Below are 25,314 nucleotides of genomic sequence, written 5' to 3'. Positions count from 1 at the left end.
ATGCAATCTATACTATATATTTGTCTAATTCTTTTTTCTCACTTTTCTGTTGTCGTTCAATGAAAAAAAAAAAGCCAAATTCTCATTTCAGCGCTACTGCCCTGCCTTCCGTCAGTTTCATTTTTGAAAGAAAAAAAAATTAAAACTTTAAAAGCAGGAACAAAGTGATGTTGGGAGTAACCAAGCTGGGTTTCTAGCCTCCTAATCCTTTTTAAGTGGAATGAAGGTTTCTTCTTAGTTAATAAGGTGTTAGTGTCTCTTTAAAAAAAAAGAGCTCAACTGAAATTATACAAATGTGATACAACTGTGTAGCACTAAAAAGTGGTTCTTGTTTAACTATAAAACATACATTAAAAAAATACATGTCTCCATCAAAGTCTCTTAAAACTAGAGAAGGGGGTAGTGGTCAAAAAAATGACAGAAAAAATAACATTCACTTTCCACACAGATTTTTATTTTTCCATTTATTATTTTGTTTCTAAGTCGAAGAAACAGCTCATCTAGAGTCTAAAGAATCTAAAGATAGATTGTAATACTTAAATTGGGATCTTTACAAGTAAATTATTTTTCTTCTTTTGCGTAATGTGTTAACAAAGAGAAGAGACACAGCATGGTATCTTAATTAGGGCATAATCTGTGTATGTAGAGTTGACAGTGAAAGTCATATGAGGCTCTAAATGAGCTTCTCACTTGCTCTACACTTGAGCAATTCCAAACAGGTTAGGGCCACGTTGACTAAAACATTTGTAAGAACAAATTAATATTCGAAGAGGTACCAGCTGTAGATTTCTGCTTATCTTCCAGTTCTAAAAAGTAAAAATTAAAAATAAAATTAGGCAGTGTTCAGTAAATATTTTTGAATAAAATAAATATTAGTTGTGATTGCTAAAGAATATGCTATTCCATTTATGCTTGATTTGCTGTTTCTAACACACAAATAAACCTAACTAGATAAGAAAGGCATATTCAACACTAAATAAAATTCACATGATAAAAGATTATCTATGCTTTTATCCAAACATATTAATATACTGCCTAGTTATAAAGTTTGAGATGAAGGTAAATTACAGTACAGAATCCACACAAATCTGACTTCTGTCCTATAGGGATGTTAAATGGATCAATCAACAGACATTTATTGAACATCCCAATAGACATCTTGGTTTTGCCTGTGCAACATCCGTTTCTCATGAAAATCAATCTTCCTAATACTCTTTGTTCACTGTTTGCAATTTTCATTAAAATCGTCACTGGCTGGGTTTCAGGCAAATTGTTCAATGTGTGGCTTGTTTTTGTCCTTCAAATATCTCTGACCTTACTTCTCAATGCACAAAATAAGTAAATGAAAACTCTATAATCCAACTTAGTGTACATGTCCTGACCACTAATATTGGAAATAATGGCAGCCACAAAAACTTACAATTTTTATGCTTTACAAACAACTTCTGAATTCAACACAGCTCTCAGAGAGAGAATCCAAACAGTCACACAACTACTAGTTTAATTGGTTGATAATGCTACTTAGTTTTATCATCACAATCCACTGTGAGAAATTTCATTACTGTTCTGTTCACTCTTCCACAAAAGAACTTCGAGGACCCATTTAAAGGTTCAAACATCTAAGCACAGTTATTAATCCATTTTGGAGAGAGTAACAGCCTTTCAGCCCTGGTGATAAATCAGTTAAGAGCTAAAGTCATACATCAATCGTATCACCTTTGCATCCATCTCCAGCAGTGACCATGAAGTGTTCAAAGAATACATGGCACTATTCTAATGATAAAATATTTTAGATAAAGTCAAAAAATGGTACAGAATCAATACAAATCTGACTTCTTTCCTAGAAGGAAGTTTAGTTTATCAATTAGCATTTACTGAAATTCCCAAGAGCATATTACTTTTTCCTGTGTCAGAATCTATTTCCCACTCTGCTGGAACAAAAGCCTACCTTTCCTTTGGAAAACCACCCCTTTTCCAATTTTAGTGCACATATTATAGGAGGGAGAAGACAACAGATCCACCTCCCTGGTTCAAGAAATAGCCACATAATTCAGGCTGGCACATGACCCAAAACAGTCCAACAAAGCCAAAGAGCATCAGCAGTAAGGCTTTCTCTGGATCTATTAAGAGAGGGAAGCTCGCCCTCTATTGCCAGAGGGAATAATTTCGGGATCCTCTACCTGAAAGCAAAACCAAAAAAATAATAAAATAAAAGCTAAGACAATATGTAGAGAAGGACAAAAATCTGGTAATAAATTTGGGTACCTGATCCCCAGCATAACTAAATACTCATCCAGATCCATGCCTTGGCCTTCTTCATTACTTGAATTAGTGTGTGAGTTGGGTTTCTTAAATTGCAACCAAGAATTCTGACAAAATAAAAACAACCTAAATCCTGCACTACAGAAATTGGCAAAGTCCAAAATAAGGACATATAAAAAACAATCCCTGACTCTAAGTTTCTTTTTAGCACCTACTTAGAAAGATAAGAGATAAATACACACACACACACACACACACACACACAAATAACTAGAAACATAGGCTCAACCCAATGATAGGTTTTATGTGAGTGTTGAGAAGGGAGACACCACCATAGGATGCATATTTAGTGAGATTTCACATTGTAAGAAAATGGTGAGCCGGGTTTTGTAGGAAGACTAGAATGTGACTTCTTGAAGAGAACATGAAAAGACATTTAGAAAGGGTGAACTATGAGAGCAAAAAATTAGAATGTACATATTGTATTAAAGAAACAATACGGCATAAATAATAAATAAACCATAAAATGTTGAATCTTGGGATATCAATAACAAATACATTAGTGCAGGGGTAAAAAATTCATAAGTAGTTTTCCAATGATAGACATATCATATATAGTATTTTCTTAATTTTATTTTATTATTAGTTTCAAGTCTTATTAGTTTGTCTTATTGCTGTGGCTGAGACTATGTTATATGTAGTATTTTAAATCTACTTTATAAAAGATCATATTGATTAATTAGATTATATTTAACTGTTGAAGAAGTTTATTCATATGCTTTTTAAAGGATGATGTTGAATATTAAATTCCTATGTCATTATTTATTTTTTAACATTTTTTTTTATTCCCATCCACCTACCCCTCTCCCTTTTGGCAACCATCAGCTTGTTTTCTATATCCATAGATTTGTTTCAATTTTGTTTCATTTATTCAATTGTTTTGGGTTTTTTTAGATTCCTCATATAAATGAAATCATATGATATTCATCTGTCTCTGTCTGACTTAATTCACTTAACAGAATACCCTCTAGGTCCATCCACATTGTCTAAATGGCAAGATTTCATTCTTTTTTATTGCTGAATAAAAGATTTTATATATATATATATATATATATATATATATATATATATATATATATATATATATATATATCACAAAAAGATATGATATATATAGATATATAAATAATCTTCTCTATCCAGTCATCTATTGATGGACATCTACGTTGCTTCCATATCTTGGCTACTACTAGTAATGCTGCAAAGAACATATGGGTGCATATAGCTTTTTAAATTAATTTTTTTGTTGTCTTCAGATAGTTACCCAGAAGTGGAATTGCTAGGTCTTATGGCAGCTCTATTTTCATTCTTTTTGAGAAATCTCTATATTATTTTCCATAGTGGCTATAATAATTAAGAGTTCCACCAACTGTTCCCATTGCTCCACATCCTCACCCATATTTGGTGTTTATTGATTTATTGATGACAGCCATTCTGATAGGTGTGAAATGACATCTCATTGTGACTTTAATTTACATTTCCCTGATGATTAGTGATGTTGAGTATCTTTTCATATATCTTTTGGTCATCTGCATGTCCTCTTTGGAGAAATGTCTATTTAGGTCCTTTTAATTTCTCCTTCTGATCATTCATTATTGGTGTACAGAAACACAACAGATTTTTGAATATTGATTCTGTATCCTACAACTTTACTGAATTTATTTATTAGTTCTAATAGTTTTTTGTTGGTGTCTTTATGGTTTTCTATGTATAGTATCATGTCATCTTCAAATAATGAGAGTTTTACTTCTTTTCTGTATTTGGGTGCCTTTTATCTTTATCGTGTCTAATTACTGTGGCTAAGACTTCCAATACTATGTTGAATAGAAGTGGTTATAGTGGGAATCCTTTTCTTGCTCCTGAACTTAGATGAAAGGCTTGTTTTTGGTTGTTTTATAATTCTCCTCTCTTTATCTGTGGTTTGCTGTGTTTTTAGTGCTTTGTTTAGGTTCCTTTTTCTTTGTTTTTTGTGTATCTTTGTAGATTTTTGGTTTATGGTTACCATGAGGGTTATATATATCATTCTATATTTATAGCAGTCTATTTTAAGCTGAAGGGCATTTAAGTTCAAATATGTTCTATAAGGACTACATTTTTACTCCTTCCTCTTCCATGCTTTATGTTATTGATGTCATACTTCAGATCTTTTTGTTTTGTGTATCTCCTAATTATTGTAGTTTGAGTCGAGCTTGATACTTTTTTCTTTTCACCTTTGTAATAGCTTTTCAAATGTCTGATTCACTGTATTTATTAAATATTTGGGTTTACCTGTGGCTGAATTTTGAAATTGTGCTGGGAGAACTAGTAACAAAAACTGAATGTTAAATGGGGTCTTTTCCCCTTCCTCATCCGACCAGTTATTCCTGTCTAATCTCATCTAGAAATTTCATCTACAGGGCCATCAAAATAAATTGTGCTACACACACAATTTGGTTTTCTCTTTTACTTCACTTAGCTCTCATTTAAGAAACTAGTGCAGAGATTAGAGCCATTAACCAAGAGGAGAAGGTTATAAAAAGAAAGACAAACATAAACAAAGGAAGCGATTAGGGTCATACAATTATCCAATTTGCTTTGTCTAGTTTCTCCATGAGATGAAAAGTTTATAATGGAAACTACTAAAGGCATTTTCTATTTTTACTGTGGTTTTAGCCATTTCCCTGTGTCATTAAGAAATCTCATGGGCGATGTTTGGGTTGGCTCTTTTTGCAAACAGGAATGCAATGTGTCTGTGTCCCTCTTTTCCCTTCTTGAGGGTATTATTATTGTTTAATTAATTAGAATGAAATGCTTTGTTTAACTTTTTAGGAGATCATTATCAGTTTTGCATTGAGTATGTCACTTTGTTTGTGATTATTCTCTAACTTAATAATTATATTCCCATTATATCTCTCAGGGCTATGAATTGTTTCCTGGAAATTTTACTGAGAAAAATGGACTCAACATAATTCCTTGGTGACATATATTTCCATATATAGTTACTGGACTCAATAATGTTTGCATGTAAAAAAGGAGTCTCTAATACCCTATCTCTTGATATCGATTAAATATCTATTTTTGTTCATACCATCATCATAAGAGTATAACTGGTATGACATATGTCCATTTGAAATGAGCATGTTATAAAGGGATAATGACATACCCTCTTATAAGGAACATGTCTTCACAAACCTCAATTAACAAAACTCCATGACTCTGTCAAAGATAATTACTGCTTTGGTCATTGTTTATAGATAGAAATTGAAACACCAAAAGATACTTTTTGTTAAGTCAAGGTCAAAAGGTTTACAATTGGACTTGCTTTCATTTTGAAAACGTATCTTTTTAGCAAAAAACTTTAAATTGTGAAAATGTTATATTTTACTCTTAACTATTTACAGTGAAATACAAGAATTAGAAAATAATTTCTAAAGAAAATAAACATACAGTTATAATCTCTCCCTGTTTTGGGGAAAAGCAGTTTTGCACTTTGAATTTAAATATGCATGTTTACTAAATTTTATATTTGTTGAATGGTATAATTGAGAGATTTAAAAAAAATCATTCAACATATGCCTCGGTGATAATCGCTGCCATATTTTAAAGTCTGAGAAGTCAAAAATTATCAAAATATATATTTTTTATCGCAGAGTATAAAAAAGTAAATTTTTGGATAGCATTTGGAAACACAAGGAATGGAAAAAAAGAGTAAGATGATTTTCTGTTTTCTCGGGTAAAAGTATGGTAAGCAGGAAAACGACCCCCAAAAATGTTCATGTCCTAATACGAACCTGTGAATATGTATGCTACCTTACATGGCAAAGAAACTATGTAGGTGTGGCTAAGTTAAGGACCTTGAGATGGGGATGATTTCAAGGTGGACTCAATTCAATCACAACAATTATTAAAAATGGAAGAAGGAAGCAGAATACGAGGTTCAAGTGATGTGATGTGAGAACTAGATGTATCAATGCTGGCTTTGAGGATGGAGGAAGGAGATTGTGAGCTAAGAAATGTGGGTAGCATTTAAAAACTAAAAAGAAGAAGACAATGAAGTTTCTTCTAGAGCCTCCAGAAAGGATTGTAGCCCTGCTGACATCTTGATTTTAGCTCAGTGAGACTCATATTGGACTTCTGATGTACTAAACTGTAAGATAATACATTTTTGTTGTTAAGACACCATGTTTATGACAATTTGTTATAGCAGTATTAGAAAGCTAATACTGATTTTATATTCCAAATTAGCAGTACCATGAAAAGCATGACTATTATAGCCTTTCCCCCCTTTATAAAATCAAGGCATTTTGAAGCTAGAAAAGACTTTGGTTTAACTCCTTTATTGTACAGATAAGGAAACTAGTCCACATATAGTGAGAAGGAATGTGAATTACCTTAGGCCTCATTTTTCAAGGCAGAGACAGGACTAGAATCTAAGTTCACTAAATTCTGGATCAGTGTTAGTCATAATATGTCTCTCAGCTTCTTTCACCAATGTAGGGTTTTGATTATAGTTTAATAATTTGCAGAACTGTTTGGAAGAATGAATAGTTAGAAAGTGCACATATTTTCAAATAATGCATAGAAGTATATTTCTTTGCTGTTCTCATCTGTCACTAATTGAGAGTTAAATATATTCACTTGAACTACCTACATATCGCTTAAAACTTAATCTGTCTAAGATTAAACTTGGGATCTTGCTTTTTAAATCAGCTCCCTCTGGAATTTTCTGGTTTTCTCTTTTACACCTCTCTGAGGTTTCACATATCCAATCAATCAACAAGATCTGATGCCATTCCTTCCTCATGGCGCTTCCCTTTTCTTGCATTTCTACTGCTACAAATTACACCCACACTAGACAACCACTCTAATAGGTCTGTTTCCTTCAGCTTCTCTTCTCTTCAACTTCCAGTTAATCCAGTACAGTACTGCCAAACAATTCCTTCTAAAGTACATCTTTATATAATTGACTTGTCCCCACACATTCAGTAGGACTCCATTTCCAAACAAGATCAAGTTCAAACTCCTTATTCTATTGTTTGACAGGTTTATAGGATTTGATCCCAATTCTTTTATAATATTGCCTCCTCCCACTCCCATCTACAGACCAACTTAATTAATTCATTGCCCCATGAGCATGATTCATTCTCCTACATTTCATTCTCTTCTAAAATATTCTCTCTGCTTCCTTTTCCATGTATCTAAATTCTACCTATGTCAAGTCCCTGTACAGCAGGTTCCAGCATCTTTTGGCAGACAACCTATAGTAATCTCACCTTCCACTTTGAAATCCCAAAGCAATTGATCTCTACTACTCATTTAAAATTCAGTTTGCATTGCTAGTGTCTTTTACATCTTTAAACTTTTTATTTTAAATCATGGAGCAAACTAGGTCTCTTACTTATTTGCATTGTTCTTCAAACCCAGTTTCCTGTTTAAAGCAGGCCCTCAAATATTTATGAAGAGATGGAAAATAATTTTTTAAATCCAAGATAAATGTTCATAATGACAACTCTTCTATATCAGCAATAATAAGCATCAGCAGTTAGCACTATTTTAAAGTCATCTGCTCTATTTAGAAAGTATAACCACACATTCAGATTTGCCCAGGACTGTCCTGGTTTCTTACTGTTTTTCTGGCTATTAATAATGTCTACTTTCACCCTCAAAAGTATCTTGACTTAGATGATACATTATATGGTCATCCCACCCTTAAGGTAGTTTGGACTGTGGTAATGGCAAAACCCAGAAAGCAAATCCTGCTCATGTTCCAGTCACCCATCCAGCTAAACAGTATTCTCTCCCATACAGAATGATCATTTTCTCCGACACCACCTCTGCATAATTATTGTTATTTAAATTTCACATGGAAGGTTCAAACATTTTGGTGGTACACAACTTTAGATTAATGTATCGAAGTTGAATCAACTTAAGATAAAAACCATAGATAACTGAGTATAACTGTGACTACCAGAAGTTTAGAAATCCTCATACACTGCTGGTAGGAATGTAAATTGGTACAGCAACTATGAAAAACAGTAAAGAGGTTCCTCAACAAATTAAGATTAGAATTACCATATAATTCAACAATTTCTCTCCTGGGTATCTACCCCCAAAATTTGAAAACCTTTTATTAGTAAAGATATATGCACCTCTATGTTCACTGTGGCATTGTTCATGGTGGCCAAGACATGGAAACAATAGATTTGTCCTTCAATAATGATTGGATAAAGAAGATGTACATATATACAATGGAATATTGCTCAGCCATAAGAAAAATTACTGCTGTTTGTGACAACATAGATGGATCTTGAGAGTATTATTTTAAGCGAGATAAGTCAAGTAAAAGAAGTAGAGAACCATATGATTTCACTTATATGTGGAATATAAAACTGAAAGCAACAAATGAACAAGACAAATAAATAAAAACTCATAGACACAAACAACAGTTTAGTGTTTACCAGGGGGAAAGAGGGTGGGGGGAGTTAGAAGTAGTCAAGACATAGTGTATAAGTTCATTAATACTGTAATTGTTTTGTCATTTTCTGAATAAAATAAGGAAGATTCATACCATTTCAATTTTTCTGAACAATAAATACATATTAATTTTGTGACTGTTTAGAATTAGAAATGTGATGTTTTCTGATCCTCTTAGTGCCTAATGCATATTAAATTGACTAACTATTGCATAAATGGTTTTTTTTTTTTTTGGTCATTTCCAGTTATTTTATGTCAAGAATAAAGACCCATTTGTTATCAAGTGCCACCCTCCTTCAACTGTTCCTTCAGGTGGCAAATCCTGTCAGAAACAACATTCTGTAAAGCTCAAAAGGGTAACCAATACCAGCACTATCAAATGGGTTCTTTCTTCATGATAAAGTATTTACTCTAAAGGTTAACATTTTCTAAGTTAGTTCCTGAAAAAATAATTTTAAAATAGATATTTTTTTAATAGAAAGGAGGCTTCCAGGCAACTAGTTTTTGTATAATCTCTCTCTAGTTAACTGGAAAAGCAACATAAAACCCTAAAGGTATGTAAAAGCATCTATTTACTAACACGGTTAATCTGATTATCATACTAATGCATTTTGTGCATATTTTTACTCTAAAAACAGGGAACTAAACAATGTCATTAAAGTAACATGTTTCAAATGCCAAGCACCTGGTAATGTATTTTTCAGTCTAAAATTTCTTTACCCAAATTTTAATAATTTTTAAATATTCTTAAATTTATGCAGCATAATTTATAAATTCATACTGTATACTTATTCTAATTCCATTGTCATACACTTTTATCATTGTCATATACTTACTAAATGTTACTTTTGTTTAATTTTTTAAAATTATTTTAATATGGTTAGAATCAATGGTTATTCCAAAGCAAAACAAGTTTCCTTTAAAAATTTTTCTTCTCACAATTTTCTGACACTCCCATGTCTTTGCCTATCAATTTATTGAGGCATATAACTCTAGACTTTGAGTCATTTTCTCTTAGTGCTTTGATGACATTATATCACTTTTTTCTGACATCTGCTTTCAGTCCATTGTCATTTTTTTGTACACGATCTAGTTTCTTAAAATTTTATCTTTAGCTCTTAATAGTTGCTCTTTGGTAGTATACAGTTTTACCAAAAAAATGTCCAGGTGTGGATTTGTCTAGGTCTTATTTGTTCTGCTTGGCACTCATTGTGCTTTTTCAGTGTGAAGTATCATGTATTTCATCAGTATTTGAAAATTTTCTGCCATTAGTAAGATTTCACATCCAGGTCTCTGGTAATTTTTTTAACCACTTATTTTTATATAGTCTTATGCCACTTTGTTGCTGTTTTTATAACGCACTCATATTTAATCGATAAAAATATATCCTTACTTCCCTTTTAGTTTTTAAAATGAAATTATATAGATGTCAAATCTCTTTATTTTTTCTTCAGTGATGACTAATGTTAACCTGCATGTATGCTTGTGTGTGTATGTGCATGTGCGCACAAAATCCTATAAGAAAATTCTTCCATTTATGTAGCTTGAATACCAGTGGTTCTATGTTCCACTTCACAAGTCAACAGAGGAAAAGCCTCATCTTTTTCATATGACAGCTTTTGAAATACATGAAGAGAACCATTGTGAATAATTGTATCACCATCAATAAATTTATTTGCACTTTCTCTTATGGTTCGAAATTAAAATGTGCATATTATTGTGCTATCATGATATCAAGAAGCATAAGCTAAAGTCCTAATTCTGTTATTTCAAAGATTTGAAATATATGAACAAGTTACTTAACTTACTTAGTTGCTTCAATTGTGAATGGAGACAATGAAAACCAAGTCACGAAGTTAATATGAGGATCAGGAACTCATGGTACTCAAAGGTCGCTTCCTCAGGAAAGTTTCCCCAAACTTCTTGCTATAGCCTTAATCCTTGTGTCCTCCCAAAATTTGTATGCTGTAGTCCTCATGACTAACATGATGGTATTATGAGGTGGGCCTTGGGAGGTTATTAGGTCATGAGAGCAAGGCTCTCATGATTGAGAATAGTGTCCTTATAAAAGAGACCCACAGTGTTCCTTATCATCTTCAGCCATGTGAGGATACAAGAAGTCCATGACTCAAAAGAGGCCCCCCACCCAACCATGCTAGAACTCTGATCTTGGATTTCCAGTCTCCAGAACTATGATAAATAAATTTCTGTTGTTTATAAGCCACCCAGTCTGTTGTATTTCATTTTAGCAGTCTGAGTAGACTAAAACGCCTCCTAAGTATCCATTTGCTCTGTCTATGACTCTATAGTATGGGTGTATAATGCCTTACTATAATCTTATAACATTGTATTTTAATAAACAGTCTGTGATCTCCTCAATGTCATGGACTGTGTCTTATTCATCTCTGGGCCCTGAGAGCCTAGAGTAAGTACCTATTTAAGGTATCGAAGGCAAAATATATGTAAAAGTAATTTTGTAATTGGAAAGCACTACCATTATCCATTTTACAGTTGTTTAAAAACTTTTGACTCTCTTTTTGACTTATTCAGTCCTTTAAAGTAATAGAACAGATGAGGCTCATCATGCGATAACCAAATTCTAGTCTTTTTAATTCCTTAAAATAGGTAGCACATAATCAAAACATTAAACTCTTCCTGAATTGGCATACAACACAGATTAATTTTAAGTTTTATCTTCTACTAGCTCCTTCCACAGCCTAAAATCATACACATATTTACCCATCCTCGAAATCTTTCCCCAAGCCTTTCTCACCCTCCAGGGGACAACCTATTACTTTCTATGTTTTACCATCTACATTTTGTGGAGATTAGTCAAGACTTGCTAGCTTTATTCCTGTGTTCCCAGTTAGCCTGATGATCAATACAACCTGCTTTCAATCCTCCCTGTGAATGACACAGAAGGATACCATCTTCCTCCCCCAATTTTCCAGCCCAGTTTTTCCTCCTCAGCTTTGAATCTCTCAAGTTGGAGCCTTTAATTAACTCATCTTTGAGACCATAATGGAGTAGTACTATGGAAAACAGATTGCAGGTTCCTCAAAAAAATTAAAAATAAAACTAAAAATATGATCCAGCAATCCTACTTCTGAGTATATATCCAAGGACATTGAAATAAGAATCCCATAGAATTATTGCACTCTTGTGTTCACTGCAGCATTAAACACAATAGCCAAGATACAGAAACAGCCTAAGTGTCTTGTCAATAAGTGAATAGATAAAAACTATGTGATATTTATACCATGGAATATTATTCAGTCATGAGAAAGAAGGAAATACTGCCATTCACAACAGCTTATGGATCTTGAGGGCATTATACTCAGTGAAATAAGTCAGACAGAGAAAGACACATTCTGTATGATCTCACTTATATGTGGAATCTAAAAAGACGAATGCAGAGAAACAGTAAAGTAGTGCTTACCATGAGTTGGGGTGGGGGAAATGGGAAAATACTGGTCAAAAATTACAAATTTCCATTTATAAAATTAACAAATTTGGGCATGTAATGTGCAGTATTATGATTATAACTAATAATAGTGTATCATATATTTGAATGCTGCTAATAGATCTTAAGTGTTCTCACCATACACACAAAAAAAGAAATAATAACTCTGTGATGGGAAGGAGGTGGAAGCTAATACCATGGTGGTAATCATTTTGCAATTTCTAAATGTATTCATTCAACACATTGTACACTTAAACCTACATAACATTATGTGCCAATTATGTCTCAGTAAAGCTGGGAACAAACATTATACTATCATAGAAGTCAATTCTTAGATACATCTCTAGATAGCATTGGTTGATTTAGATAAAGATAAGTAGGTCTTATGCTCATATTCACACAAAAAGCACCATTTACCTTTGATGGTGGGACAAATTCAACACATTCCAACCATGTAGTTAAAAAGGACTTTCCACATATTGTACATTTTCTTCCTCGAGAGATTGTGTTCCTGACTTGTGGATACCATGCTATGGCTTGCATTAGGAAAGGATTCTTTTCTGCTAGCTGATTCATTATAAATCTTGATGTTATTTCCTAGATTCAAAAAGAATATAGTTCCTCAGATAATTTGCAAAATAGCTGTTTTGTATTACGTTGATTCTCATTTCACTGATTTGTATTTTTGGCTTATTCCTCACAGTTCCTGTTATTTTTTCATAGTACATACAATGAATTATATTGTCAATGACTAGTATTGTAAATAAGTTTAGTTTTTGACAATGTAAGAAAAGCAACTTACTTCCATTGTAATATTTCTGTCTTTTACATACAGGAATCCAAGTTATAATAAGTTTACATTATTAGATAAAGTTTAGTTCAAATTTTGTACCTCTCATTACAACAAGCAAGGACTGTACAAATATTCAGACTGAACTGGGAAACTGACTATCATATTTACTAATGGCTAAATCCTTACTGCTAAAATTGTAGATCATGGACCAGTAGAATTTGTATCACCTGGAAGCTTATTAAAAATTCAGAGTCTCGGCTGAATCAGAATCTGCAATTAATAAGGTTCCCCCACGTAATCCTTTTGCATATTAAAGTTTGAAAAGCGTTAGTCTAAGTTAGCTACTGTATTAAGTACCTCAATAGAGCCATGTTGGTAAAGAGCACCAATTTCTATTAACCACATCTCTGAATTAAATTAGTATTAAACCTATCCACATAGATTTTCCAGAAATTTTACTTTAGGTAATAATAATATTAAATAATAAAAGGGCGGTGAGGAAATATAAACTGACTTTCACCATAACCATCAACAACATAATTATCTTAAAGAAAACTCTAATTATGTAATACTTAAAATAAAATCTTCACTGACCAAGCAAACAAAATGAACATTTAATTTACTCCATCAATGGCCCCCATTGTTTGTGCCAGTAGCTGGAAGCCCTGTATAAATGTTACATAAACAGTGGATGAATTTTAAATGTAAATAAGTGTGTGAAACTTTTTCTGGTCAAAGTAAAAGATTTATCAGTGATATTAAGGTAGTCTACATCAGTCTCTGATAGGAATCTTTGGGAATACCTACATATGTACATAAATTATCTTTCACCTATTCATCCCAATTAAAATCTTTTAAAAGTAACAACAAAATCATGGATTGCCATATCCTGTTTCTTATTACTCTATCCCTTCCACTTAACAAGTATCTAGGAAAGCTGCCTTTATACAGCAAATGCCCTGAGCATAAGTTCCTTAAATGTCTGATTCTTCAACAGCATAACTTTCTACACATTTAAGCTCATTCTCCTGGGTGGTTGGTTACATTTTTTTTTTCCAGAAAGGATGACATAACTGAGGTCATCCTTTCTGAAAAAAAAAATTACCGTTTCACACTAATATTACCTACTAAATTATATGTCTATTATTACTCTTTCTTTACCTATTTACGCAGACCACAGCTTGTGATTATGAATGAAGTACGTTTTTAGCTACAAGAATTCAAAGTGTAGGTCTCACTATAAAGCTGTAGAAAACTAATAGACAAGGATTCACTCCCCCAAATATCAGATGATGGAAGAATTTGCTGAAATACCTATAAATGGGACCTATAAATAGACCACAATCCACACAGTTCACTTTTTTTCATTTATAATTTTTGGACCCAAACATATTTGTTGCACTTAGTATGCCTCTTGACAACTCTTATAGTACCCATTATTTATATTCTCCTAGTTGCTGCCAATGTGTTACTTTGGAAGAATAACATATACCATTGAAATATAAAGTTATTATTTGAAAACATGAGTATATATAAAGATCCAATTGTCATGACCAATAGTATTTTTTAAGTTACCACTTAAAGATATGTGCAATGCAGTTTTTGTGAATATACAACTTAATGGTTGCCTAAAACTAATGCTATTTAAAAGTCAAAATATCTTTTATGGACAAATAAATTATTCCTCTTGAATAGTTTGTATGCTCTTTTGTTAGAATATTTTTTAGATAACTATATGTAGGTAACCATATATAACTATGTTTAAGCTATCAGATTAAAATTAGTTTCAGGTGTATTTTTTTATTTTTCCTTACATATAATGATTTAATTTGAATTATAAAACTATCTACATACAAATTATATTTATATAAATATAAAATACATAAGATTTAAAAACAAACATGAATCTTTAGAAGGAATAATGAATTTTGGAACTGTAGTATAATCAGTTGCCACTCAGTGTATGATAGACACTAAAACATAACATCAAGAGCAAAGATTCTGAGTCACAGTCATATCAATAAACAGGTACAAATCAAGGCTCTATGATGTACTAGCTCTGTGACCCCATTTGGACAAGTCCTTAACTTCTCTGATCTTGAATAACTCATCTATAAAACAGGGATATTCTTCCAGTATTATCACATAAGAGTTCAAAGAATTAAATTAGATAGCATGAGTAAAACTTAGTCTGGCATCTACTGATGCAGTATATTCTGGCTGTTATTTTGTTATAATATAGTTATCAACATTAAATTAGTTCATAAACCTCTGAGGTGAAAAAAAATGTTTAAAATTCTTAACCAGTACATAGCCTGAATCTGAGCCCTATAATTCTTTGATAGTCTAAGTAGTTTAATCAGTAATGTTAACTGACAGAAATTACTTTTACTTTAAGTACAAATATGAAATGTACAATAAATTTGTCACCTTTCTAAGAAAAATTCTTAGAGTTACTTTTAATAAATACCCAAATCATTCTTGTCATAGAGTGCACTCTTGTAAAACCACCGACACACTGGGTTAACTGCTAATCCAGCCCCATTCACAAATCAGGACCACCTCCAACCAGGGATTACCCCTATTTCCTTTTCCCTCACTTCAGGCAGCCCCTTTTTGAAGCATTATTACAGCATGGAGTCTGGAATCCAGTTGCTGAGGTTGGCATCATCATCCCAACATTTACTAGCTCTGTGAAACTACACAAATTATTTAAACTCTCTGGGACTCAGTTTATCTATAAAAGGGGGACAATAATGGTACTTATCTTTTAAAGATTATTGGGGGATTAAATTAACTCATTTTTGTTAAGTGCTTAGAATGATGTCTTGCTCGTATTAAGCTTTACATGTGTTAGTTTTTATTATTGTTATTGTTGATATTATTCTGAAATGCTTAATTCAAGGAGAACAAATAGGTTATAAGGGATTAAACAAATTAAATACTGCAATTTTAAAAACCATTTACAATTAAATTTTGAATAAGATTTTTTTTTCACACAAGAATTGAAAATAATATTGTTTGTGGAAGTATAGACTGATTCTATGGAAGGGAATTTGAAATGAGTTAATCAAACTTTAAAAGATGACATTCTTTGACCAAACAATTTCACTCAGAGGAATAATATGGACATGAGAAATTTGCTGGAGATAGTCATTGTAGCCTTGTTTATAAAGGCCAGAAAGCCAGAAAATAATTAATAATCTAAACAGCTAACAGCAGGGAAGTAGGTAAAAACACTATGCTGTAATCATATATTAGAAAATGTTGTATATATCAAAAAAAGAGATCATAGATTTACTTTTATTGGTTGGAAAGGTATTTACAATATTTTGAGGGGAAAAAAAAGTAACTAGTATGCAGAATTTGAACTCATCTTTAATAAAAAAAAAAACTTCTGGATTTATGGAAAGTTCTAGCAAAATGAATGTCAGAGAATAATGATAATATTTCTGCATACTGGATTTCTGAGTATTTTTATCAACTTCTATTGTTTTTTTCTCTAATTTCTCTAAAAGAGCTCGAATGACTTTTGTAATAAATTTTTCTTTTAATCAGTATGGCATTGAAACTAATTTTTATTTTCTTCCTTGCTCATCTGTATGTTCTAGTTTTCTGTATTAAACATACATTATTTATGTAACAAAGGAAATATTATTTTTTAAAAAACTAAACCATTGAACAAGATTGGCTGTTTCCTGCATCCAGGAAACTTGAATCCTACACAATTTTTGAAAGTCTTAAGACAATCCTCCTTGTTCAGTTACATAAAGACTTAAAAGGACCTGAGAAGTTCAAATTCATAATTGAGACATACTCAAAGGTGGGAATATTTTTGAACTTTAACTCATCTAACACCAAAGGACAAACAAAGAGAGTCCACTAATATGCTTTCCTATTCCTTCTTTTAATATCACTAACTTTCTTAACTAAAGTGAACATGATTTCTGGATCATATTTATTCATCCACTAGGAAATGAGGTCAAGTAAAAAGGGATGGAAGAGGCAAAGATCCCAGTAAGAACAAATCAAATATATCTTTAGACAATGTGCGCGTGTGTGTGTGTGTGTGTGTGTGTGTGTGTGTGTCAAGGTGAAAGCAAATTTCTCCCTTTTCTTTTTTTCCAAGAAAATGTTTCCATTTCTTTGAATTTAGTCATTCTGGAAATGAGATAGGATTATACTGAATTCTGTAAGCAAGTCAAAAAGATGTACATTGCCAATGGACTAGAGTTACATTAGTTATTTGCTGGCTTGGCTGGAATGCTTTAAAAGAAAACTTTTTAAAACTTAAATCATGACTTTAAAGACTTGTGTGAATGATATAAGGCTTCACCTGTAGATTCCAGACCTCCTCTTGTTTTACAGCACTAACAGGCTGCTTCAGGAACAGTGGGTTTCCCTCACAGTAGAATTCCCTCAGCTTCAGATCCTGAAACTTTCAAAACAAAATAAAAACTTTATTTCACAACAAAATAACAAACTTTACTTCTGAGGCTAAATCTTCAATAAAAGTAGTCTAAAATTGCTTTATTTAGGACTTATATTCCACATTAATATTTTAACAACAGGACGTACTCTAGTTGTTAGAAGCATAAGAATCTTTATGCTAGTATGAATGGCAATGACCTTAGTGGTCATTGGTGGCATCTCCTCTAAGAGACGGCTGAGACACTTGTTCAGGATCACAGAACTTATTAGAAACAAAACAGGGATTAATCAAATGTTGAGAACATTTTACAAATAATATATTTATTAGAAAATCATATTTATTAGAAAAAATTATATTCTAATATACACCAAAATCTAGATCTTAAAGACTGTCTGATGATGCATTTTAGAGAAACAGAAGAACATCAAAATGTTCTCATTATAATCTGTCGTGCACAGTGAAAATTAAAAAAGAAGAAAAAATATACAGTTCACAGGATACTGAATCTTCTATGAAGAAAACCTAAATTCAACTGGAATTTACCATTTGAGTAGACAAATAAGGGATTCTCATATTAATTTAATGCCTTGTCACCCAAAAACTCATGTAGCTTTCAAAGTTAAAATTCATTTAGGGAGTTACTTTTCTGAGCCTTAATTTCAGCTGTGAAATAGGGAAAATATGACATATTCAGGTGAAACAGTTCTGTGGAAATAAAAAAAAATAGGGAGTCCTGGTATGTGGCATGTCCTGATTCCATGATGTAAATACTCCTACTATGGTTCATTCCATTCACTGAACACAGAGTCGGGAAAAGATGTAGAAAATCAGCTCTTGTAAGCCAAGACAAACTGGCACCGTTACACCACTGCAACTCATATTTATAATCAGATATTTCCCTGATTTCAGTCCAGGATTTGAAAATAAAAGAAGCACTCAACAAATTAGAAATAATTGATTTAAAATATCTTTCCAGGGCATCATGTCATTAATTTTAAAAGTCTCAGGAAATTTCTACAACATAGACAAGATTTTAAAATAAGATACAAACTAAGACTGGATTAAACATGGCAAAGTGAGAGATATTCCCAGATCTCTCCCCTTGAAACAACAATAAGCTGAACATCTAAAACTCAGCAAAAACACCCAAACTGCACACCAGCACATCTGAGCATGGGATCTGCACATAAGAACTACCACAGGTCAGAACCCCGGGTGTCAGGCAGCGGACTGGGAGAAACAAAGAAACTGCCTCTCACAGACAGAGCTCCCTGAACAACGCTGCCTGGTAAAGCTGTGAGCTCCCCATGGCTGGCGGCAGCTTCCAGTCATTATGGCAGAAGGCAGAGAAATGCGGCTGACAGAAAAACAGGGATGGCAGAAAAACAACAGTTAATTTTTACCAGCCGTGGTTGTAAAACCAAAGCTGAGCCATAGCCCCCATCCACCATCCCAGAGGGCCCCTCCTGCCATACCCTACAAGACAGAACACCATGGAGCCCCAGGGGAATCTGAGCAAACACTACGGAAACTGTCGCTAAAACTGACAGGAATGAGACTGAGGGTACTAAGCATGATTAAACATCTATAAGAAAAGAAAAAAAAGACATTATTAAGACTTTATATAAAGCAGATCCAAGAGGCTTAAATGCCACCTACTGGAAACCAAAAGAAAAACACTTTCTTTCCAACAGACTAGGGACCATTAAAAAATAAATCTTCTTTCTAAAAAAAAAAAAAAAAAGACACACTTCGATTAATGCCCAGGCAGAGAAATAGTCCATTAAACACCATGAACAACCAAGGTGACAAAGCATCTCATAAAGAAAGAGAAATCTCCAGAAAATAAGCTTACAGACATAGACATATTTGAATTAAATGACAGAGAATTCAGGATTGTACTTCTAAAAAAATTCAATGAGATCCAAAAAGAATCATATCAACAATTTCAGGAATTGAAAAAAAACTAGATGAGCAGAATGAGTTCTTTAGCAAGAATATTGAAACCTTCAAAAAGAATCGAATAGACCTTCTAGAAATAAAGAACACACTGCAAAAGTTGAAAAATTAAATAGCAAGCTTGGGAAATAGAGTTGACCAAATAGAGGAAAGGATCAGTGATATCGAAGACAGAAATCTAGGAATAAATCAAAAGGAAGAAGAGAGAAACCAAAAAATGAAAAATAATGAAAGAGAACTAGCTGATACCATCAGGAGAGGAAACATAAAAATAATGGGAATTCCCAAAGGGGAAGAAAAGGAGCAAGGATTAGAAAGCATTTTCAGACAAATAGTCGATGAGAATTTGCCAAATCTAAGGAATGAGCTGGAGCTTGGAATTCAAGAAGTCAATAGAACACCCAATTATCTCAACCCAATAAGGCCTTCACCAATGCACACTGTATTAAAATTATCAAAAATCAATGACAAAGATAGAATTCTCAGGGCAGCCAGAGAGAAGAAAACAATAACTTATAAATGAAAACCTATTAGATTATCATCAGACTTCTCAGCATAAACCTTACAAGCCAGAAAGGAGTGGAATCAAATATTCAAACTATTAAATGAAAGGAACTATCAGCCAAGAATAATGTATCCAGCTAAGCTCTCCTTTAGATATAAAAGAGAAATAAAGAACTTTCAAGACTTACAAAAATTGAGGGAATTCTCCACTACAAGCCCTGCCCTACAGGAAATATTGAAAGGAGTCAGCTCATCTAAAGCAAAATGACAAAAACAAACAAACAAACAAAAAAACATAATTAATACTAAGGTGACTAGCAGGCTGATAAAAGCAGAGGAGTGCAACCCTTACTAGGAACAGGGCATTATAAGCTTAAAATAAGAAGATATTTGCTATAGCAAGATAGTAATGAATGGTCAGCATACATAGAGGCAAATTGAGACAACAATGATTGAGAAGAGGAGGATTCAAAGATCCAGATTCACAAAGAGGAATGGAGATAAGGCACATGCAAAGAAAATGGACGACTGTATACACACACACACACACACACACACACACACAAATGTATACGTGTGTGTGTGTGTGTGTGTGTGTATAAAACTATCCTTTACATATTTGTAATGGTAACCACACACAGAAAATTCAGAACTGAAGCATATAACATAAAAGAAGAACCAGAGGGAAAACCCATAAAAGCCAACCAAAATAAAAAATAAAAAAAAAAAAACAGAAACACAAGGACAAGGAAGCAATGAAAACACCAAGCTATCAAAAAGCAAGATAAAATGGCTACAAGAAGACCTCATATTTCAATAATCACCCTAAATGTAAATGGACTGAATTCACCAAGAAAAAGGTAGAGAGTTGCAGATTGGATCAAAAAACAAAATCTTACCATAGGCTGCCTCCAGGAGACACATCTCAGTTCCAAAGACAAATATAGAGTCAAAGTGAAAGGGTGGAAAATGATATTTCAAGCAAATGGCATTCAGAGAAAAGTGGAGTAGCAATACTAATATCAGACAAAATAGACTTCAAAATAAAAAAGGTAAAGAAAGATTCTGAGAGATACTTCATAATGATAAAGGGAATCATGCATCAAGAAGATATAATGCTTATTAATATCTATGCTCCCAATCAGGGAGCCCAAAATATATAAAGAAATAACTAACAGAACTAAAAGGAGAAACAGACCAAAACATTATCATAATAGGGGACCTAAATACTCCACTGTCAGATATGGACAAATCATCGAAATAGAAAATCAATAAGGAAATAACATCCTTAAATGACACATTAGACCAACTGGACACAATTGACATTTACAGAGCCTTTCATCCAAAAACAGATGCTTATACATTCTTCTCTAGTGCACATGGAACATTCTCAAGGATTTACCACATACTAGGACACAGAGATAGCTTCAACAAATATAAGAAGATTAAAATCATACCAACCATAATCTCTGATCATAATGCTTTGAAACTAGAGATCAACTGCAGAAAGAAATCAGGAAGAACCACAAATACATGGAGATTAAACAAAATACTACTGAAGAATAACTGGGTCAGAGAACAAATAAAAAGAGAGATCAAGAGATACATAGAAATTAATGATAATGACAGTACAACATACTAAACTTTTGGGACATGGCAAAAGCTGTCATAAGAGGAAAGTTCATATCATTACAGGCCTACCTCCAAAAAAGAACGAGCCCAAATAAACAACCTAATGCTTTATCTTAAAAAAACTAGAGAAGGAAGAACAAATGAAGCCTAAAGTCAGTAGAAGGGAATAAATAATCAAAATTAGAGCAGAAATAAATGAAATTGAAAACCAACAACAAAACAATAATAGAAAAAATAAATGCAACGAAGAGCTGCTTCTTCAAAAAGATTAATAAAATTGACAAATCCATGGCTAGCCTCACTAAAGATATAAGAGAAAAGACACAAATAAACAATATCAGAAATGAAAGATGGGAAATTACAACAGACACTGCAGAAATACAAAAGATCATACAAGATAATATGAAAAATTATAAAACATCAAATTTAATAAAATAAAAGAAATGGACCAGTACTTAGAAAAATGTAACCTTCCTAGACCAAATCAAGAACTGGAATAACTAAATAGATCAATTAGCAGCATGAAAATTGAAACAATCATCAAAAATCTACCAAAAAGTAAAAGTCCAGGACCAGATGGCTTTACCAGTGAATTCTACAAAACATTCAAAGATTTAATACCTATTCTCAAACTCTTCAAAAAATAAATAAATAAATAAATAAATAAAGAGGAGGCAATACTTCCCAACTCATTTTATAAGGCCAATATCACCCTGATACCAAAACCTAGTAAAGATAACACACACAAAAAAAAGAAAACTACAAACCAATATCTCTCTTGAACACAGATACAAAAATCCTAAATAAGATACTAGCAAACCAAATACAGCAACATATTAAAAAGATTATACACCATGATCAAGTGGACTTCATCCAAAGAAATGGAAAGATATTCTGTATTCTTGGATTGGAAGAATCAGCATAGTTAAAATGACCATATTACCTAAAGTATTATACAGATTTAATCCCATCAGCATTTTTTAAAGAAATAAGACAAAAAAATAATCATCAGATTTGTATGAAAACACAAAAGACCCCGAATTGCCAAAGCCATCTTGAGGAAAAAAGAATGAGGCTGGAGACATCACTCCGCCAGACTTCAAATCATACTACAAAGTGACAGTAATCAAAACAGCATGGTATTGGCAGAAAAACAGACACACAGACCAGTGAAACAGAATCGAGAGTCCAGAAGTAAACCAATATTTATATGGGCAAAAAATTTTTGACAAAAAGTCAAAAACATACAGTGGAGAAAGAAAAGCCTCTTCAATAAATGATGCTGAGAAAACTGAAAAGCCACATACAAAAGGATGAAACTAGACTGTTGTCTATCACCACACACCAAAATTAACTCAAAATATATTAAGGACATGAATATAAGACCGGAATCAATAAAATGCATAGAAGAAAGCATAGGAACTGAACTCAAGGACCTTGGACTTAAAGAGGATTTTATGACTTTGACCTCGAAGGCAAGGGAAGTAAAAGTGAAAATAAACAAATGGGACTTCATAAAACTAAAAAACTTCTGCTCAGCAAAAGAAGCTGTCAACAAGGTAAATAGACAACCATCCGAATGGGAAAATATATTTGCAAGCAATGCCTTCGATAAGGGTCTAATATCCAAAATATACAAAGAACGCATACAACTCGATAATAACAAACAAAAAAAAAGACAGATGATCCAATCAGAAAATGGGCTGAGGACTGAACAGACACTTCTCCCTAGAGGATATACAAATTGCCAACAAATATATGAAAAGATGCTCAACAACGCTAGCTATTAGGGAAAAGCAAATCAAAACCACGATGAAATACCATCTCACACCTGTTAAAATGGCTATAATCAACAGAACAAGTTATAACAAATGTTAGGGAGGATGTGGAGAAATAGGAACCCTCATACACTGCTGGTGGGACTGCAAATTGGTACAACCACTATGGAAAACAAAATGGAAATTCCTCAAAAACCTAAGAATTGATCTACCATATGATCCAGCAATCCCTCTCCTGGGTATTTACCCCAAAGACTTGAAAACCCATATCTGATAATACATTTGCACACTGATGTTCATAGGAGCATTATTCACAGTAGTGAGGACATGGAAGCAACTGAAGTGTGCTATAATAGATGATTGGCTAAAGAAGCTGTGGCACATATATACAATGGAATATTACTCAGCCATAAGAAGAGATGAAATACTGCCATTTGCAACAACATAGATGGACCTTGAAATAATCATACTAAGAGAAATAAGTCAGACAGAGAAGGTTGAAAATTAAATGATATCACTTATACGTGGAATATAAACCTAAAAGTAACAAATGAACAGAACAAACAAACAGTCTCATAGACATGGACAATGGACTAGTGGTTACCAGAGTGGAGGGGTAGGGAGGGGGAAATAAAAAATAAAATGTTTAAAAAATAAAAATATAAGCTTGGAGAAAACCAAAAATAAATAAACAAACAAACAAATAATACAGAGCTCAAGACCATGCTGAATCTCCTTTCTCATAGTTTCACAACAGACATTCTGACTTTCTTAATTCAGTTACCTGTGTTATCCATCAACAGGGAGCAACCTAGACACTTGAATCCAATAGTAGCCCAAAAGCAGTGGTAGATATATTGAAGTAAAAAGGTCAGTTTTTGTGCTTAATGAAACTATCTTTTTTTTTTTCCTTTCGGTCATAAAGAAAAACATTCCATAATATATACCTAAACTCATAGTCTTTTTTTTTTTCAAAACTGAGACAAACTTGAACGTCTTGGTATATGAAATGTTGTTAACATACATGAACCTCATTTCAAATTTGACCATGGTTCAAAGGGCATACATTTCTCTTTAGGGGTCATGTTTCTCTTCCTTCAAATCCTGTCACTATTCTCCATCAAATGTGGTAATAAGTTACATAGCTTGCTAACTTACTACATATAATGTATCAGAAAGAATTCATCTTAATACAAATTAATTAATTAATTAATTAATTAAATTCATTAGTATGTGTTTTGCAGCAGGTAAGCTTAAATAACCTGAAGTCAGCCTCTCAATGTCCACTCTGAATATTCCCCAGAGCAACATTTAAATATCCTCTCTCTATATGCACTACTGGGTTTCCTGTCAGCCTAGCTTCCTAATAGAATGATATTCTCTGCTATTGTTGTTACTCTGGTAGCATAATCAGCTACATTTTCTTCTATTAATGAAATGCTGTTACAGCTTTTGAGTCTTTTTGAGCATGCCTACTCAAACAACCACTTTTATTAGTTTAATTTCAACTGGAACAATTTTGCCCCTCCTCCACCAAAGGGGTCTTACAGTTATTTTTGGTTGCCACAATTGAGAGAGGGAGAAGGCATCGAATTAGTAAAGCCCAGGGATGCTGTTAAATATCCTACAATGTACAGGACAGCCCCCACAACAAACGATTACCAGGCCCAAAATAGTATTAAAATTGGAAAACCCTGTTTTAGAGCCCCAAGATCATAAACATTCAATGACATATATAAACATTCTCCCTACTTATCTAGAGAGGACATTAGCAGGTGGAAGAAAATGTAGGTTTAAATGAGAGTTTTTAGATTTTTTAAGATAAAGAGAACCTAAGCATGTAGAAGGTAAGTGTCAACACAGAGAGGTTAATATAGAAGAGAAAGAAAGAATAATTGAAAGTAATGATCAGAAGAAGAATATAAAATGATCTTTTAATTATCTTCTCTGTGGCTAGAAGAAAGGAGGTATAGGTGCA

At 32.9% G+C, this 25,314-nt stretch overlaps 1 protein-coding gene across 1 annotated transcript in view; it reads right to left on the bottom strand.

Annotated features, from left to right (window-relative positions):
• Positions 1–411: 411 nt before the first annotated feature.
• The window catches only part of LRRC69 (leucine rich repeat containing 69), a 92,420-nt gene continuing 67,517 nt past the window's right edge, over positions 412–25,314 (bottom strand). Inside the window, exons 6-8 of the mRNA XM_039866382.1 lie at positions 17,368–17,469; positions 12,656–12,835; positions 412–806 (exon numbers count right to left, since the gene is read on the bottom strand). Coding sequence (XP_039722316.1) covers positions 696–806; positions 12,656–12,835; positions 17,368–17,469 — 393 coding nt within the window. The 3' untranslated portion in view covers positions 412–695. The remainder of the gene's footprint in view (positions 807–12,655; positions 12,836–17,367; positions 17,470–25,314) is intronic.

The sequence above is a fragment of the Pteropus medius genome, unplaced genomic scaffold, assembly GCF_902729225.1.
Source record: "Pteropus medius unplaced genomic scaffold, Ma_sr-lr_union100, whole genome shotgun sequence".
Taxonomy (NCBI): domain Eukaryota; kingdom Metazoa; phylum Chordata; class Mammalia; order Chiroptera; family Pteropodidae; genus Pteropus; species Pteropus medius.
The sequence above is the reverse complement of the archived record's forward strand: the minus strand, read 5'-3'. Positions and strand labels throughout refer to the sequence as shown.